Source organism: Elephas maximus, chromosome 12 (genome assembly GCF_024166365.1).
Source record: "Elephas maximus indicus isolate mEleMax1 chromosome 12, mEleMax1 primary haplotype, whole genome shotgun sequence".
NCBI lineage: Eukaryota > Metazoa > Chordata > Mammalia > Proboscidea > Elephantidae > Elephas > Elephas maximus.
The window spans coordinates 59805399-59808165 of record NC_064830.1 but is presented as its reverse complement, the minus strand read 5'-3'; the positions used below and the strand labels follow the sequence as shown (position 1 = coordinate 59808165).

Below are 2767 nucleotides of genomic sequence, written 5' to 3'. Positions count from 1 at the left end.
CCAGGCTCTATGCCTTCAGCTCCTCTTGGCCTCTGCTGTAGTCGTGGCACTGACTGCACCACTGGTGTCTTCCTTACCACAGCCTGGGAGCCCCTTCTGGGCTGTTCACCCCTTGTGACACCCAGCCCTGCCCGAAGGAGGCGCTGTGGACGTCTCCCACATGGCGAACAGGTGAGGCCAGCCTCAGAGCCCCGCTCACACCTGGCGCCCAACACACACAGCAGGACTGTCTGCTCCGGCTCTCAGGGGCAGTGGGAGCTCAGCCTGGGGCTCGGTGAAACCCACTGGACTGGGCACTGCCTACACCTGAAGCCTGGAAATGTCCAAAATCTGGTGCTGCATGAAGCAGGAGCCCTGGCCCCACAGAGCCAGCACATGCACCTGCCCTGCCACCCCCATGGGGTTGACACCTGCCTGGCCCAGAGACGACAGAGGTATGGCTGTCATTGTCCCTGCCTGTTTTTCTAGGCTGCCGGGCACATCCGGGAGCCTCCTCCAGGCCTGGGGATTACCCGAGGAAGAGCCTTCCTGTCTCCTTGGTGGCCCTCACTCCTTTCTTCTGGATGGGAGTCCATGGGTATAAAGGCCAGGTGGAAGGCACCCAGGCACAGCAAGGACTCCCCAGTCCCGACCTCACCTGGGTGGGTAAGAAGTTCCCGCCCCCATGGAGGGGCCCAGTGGGATCTGGGGGTTGGAAGAGCCTTGCGTTACCGTCCCCCGGCCTCTCCTCTTTTCCCCAGGAGCCTTGTGATCTGCAGCCCAGAGCCATGTTGCTGCTGCTGACCCTTGCTGTCCTAGGGACCCCCTCCTGCTGGGCAGGGAGTAAGTTGGCCCTTCTGCAGCCCACCCCCTGGGGCCACCCCACATTCTCCAGCCTCTAGGGTCCCCTCCCCACCACCCTGGTACAGGCTAACTCTAGCCACAAGGACCACCCAAACTACCTGTGTGTTTTTTTCCACCCTTGTAGCATTGTATGGGTACGGAGGAGGCAAGTACTTCAACATTTCTGCAGACAATGAAAATGAAATAACGGCAATTCGATTCTGTATAGGTTTAGGTGGGCTATTTAAAAGGTGAGTAGGAGCAGGGGACTCATCCCATGGTCTCGGGAATTCAGGGGGAGGGGGCTTGGAGCCTCTTCTCCCAGTCTCTGGGTCTGCTTCTGGTGACTGGGGCCAGGTGATTCCTTGGAGTCATGGACCCACCCACGTTCACCTTTCAATTTATCCCTTGGCCCCAGCCAGCTTCCCCCACAGTCACCAGCCCCAGTTCTTTCTGCCTCCATGTTCAGGTCCTGCAATTACCTCCTGGGTTGGTCTACAGAGGGTTAAGACCAAAACTCATTGCCATCGAGTCAATTCTGACTCATAGCGACCCTATAAGACAGAATAGAACTGTCCCTACAGAGTTTCCAAGGCTGTAAATCTTTACAGAAGCAGACTGCCACATCTTTCTCCTGCAGAGAGGCTGGTGGGTTTGAACTGCCGACCTTTTGGCTAGCAGCCAAGTGCTTAACCACCAAGCTACCAGGGCTCTTTTAAAGAGGGTTAGGTGGTGGCTTCTCCCTACCTTCTTCTTTTAACCCAAACTCAACTTCACTAGAAATGGCTCTTTGGTCCCAGAATACCTGATGGGGAAATCAGGTGACAGTCTGTCCAGGTTTGGGTCAAATAGGAAAGGATATGAGGGTCAGAATGGACCACTGATTGAACACAAATCACCAGAAGTATGTAGAGAGCAGTTCTCCTAATACTGGGGTGACGTCTCTGGTCTTGACTGGTGGCAGATTTTTGCTCTGCGCTTATGGGGAACATAGGGACCCAAGGGAGGGAGTGGGGCAGAACTTCCCAACCCCAAAGGAGACAGAGTGTGAGGTGGGCTGAGCAGAGGGAAGGAGACCTGCAAGGTGAGGGGAGGGACAGGGAGCAGCCCAGTGGGTGGGCTACAGAAGGGTCATTGCTGGAGGAGCCAGGGATGCTGGCCACCCTGGGTCTGGGCATTTGAAGCTTCACCTCTCTCCCAGTGTCCAGCTGCGAGTTGGGTCCTCCTGGAGCGAGAGACAAGGTGCCACTGGTGGGAAGTGCCAGGAGTTCATCCTGTGGCCAGGGGAGCACATCATCTCAGCCTACGGCACCTACCGGCTTTTTCTCCGGTCCCTGGTACTGTACACCAACCTAGGGCGAGTGGCCACTTTTGGGAGTGAAAATGGCCAGAGCTTCTTCGCCTACCCTGATAAGAAGGGGCAGGTGCTCACGGGTGTGTCTGGCCAGCACAAGCCCCTGGGCATCTCCGGCCTTATCTTTGAATGGAATTTCCATTAGTGAAAACAACAGCTGTTCCAGGAAATACTACCAAGTAACCACTTGAATGAGCTCTCCTTGGCCCCTGGGCAGGGGCCCAGGAGTAGAAAGAATCCCCCAGCTGAGGCATCTAGGGGTTGAGTGGACCACACTGGTGTAACCCCATCATGACCCCGAATCTGAACCCTCCGATAAATAAAGCTTCTGCAGAAACAGTGAGGCCAGGCGTGGTCCTTGGGTCTAGAATGCAGCCAAACCCTTCTGAACTTGGTGGTGGTGGTGGGGTGGCTGGAGGGACGGAGGAGAGGCAAAGCGCCAGAGGAGATGCCAGTGAAGTGAGCTGAGGGATGAGGTGGAGGGGTCGGATACCCCAGGCCTCAGCGAGTCTGCCGAGGACATGGACCTATCTGTCAGATGCTGGAATCTTGGAGGAGACGGAGCTCCATCCCAGGACCCCCCCCAACCCA

General features: G+C 56.8%; 1 protein-coding gene across 3 annotated transcripts; it reads left to right on the top strand.

The window, feature by feature from the left end:
* Nucleotides 1-207: 207 nt before the first annotated feature.
* Nucleotides 208-2514, top strand: ZG16B (zymogen granule protein 16B). Of its 3 annotated transcripts, none has more exons than XM_049903489.1 (4): nucleotides 208-434; nucleotides 741-822; nucleotides 968-1073; nucleotides 2024-2514. In XM_049903489.1, the coding sequence occupies exons 2-4, from the start codon at nucleotides 768-770 to the stop codon at nucleotides 2319-2321; spliced, it is 459 nt and encodes a 152-aa protein (XP_049759446.1). In that variant the 5' UTR covers nucleotides 208-434; nucleotides 741-767; the 3' UTR covers nucleotides 2322-2514. The 3 variants fall into 3 exon arrangements, with proteins under 3 accessions (XP_049759446.1, XP_049759444.1, XP_049759445.1); XM_049903487.1 differs by lacking the exon at nucleotides 208-434 and adding an exon at nucleotides 482-641; XM_049903488.1 differs by lacking the exon at nucleotides 208-434 and adding an exon at nucleotides 487-645.
* The last annotated feature ends 253 nt before the right edge of the window (nucleotides 2515-2767 follow it).

Excerpts from the sequence above, each read along its gene's own strand:
- ZG16B (XM_049903487.1), top strand. The coding sequence starts at position 564 with ATGGGAGTCCATGGGTATAAAGGCCAGGTGGAAGGCACCCAGGCACAG. Across the intron at positions 642-740 it reads CCAGTCCCGACCTCACCTGG|GAGCCTTGTGATCTGCAGCC; the intron begins GTGGGTAAGAAG and ends TCTTTTCCCCAG. Across the intron at positions 823-967 it reads CCCCTCCTGCTGGGCAGGGA|CATTGTATGGGTACGGAGGA; the intron begins GTAAGTTGGCCC and ends CCACCCTTGTAG.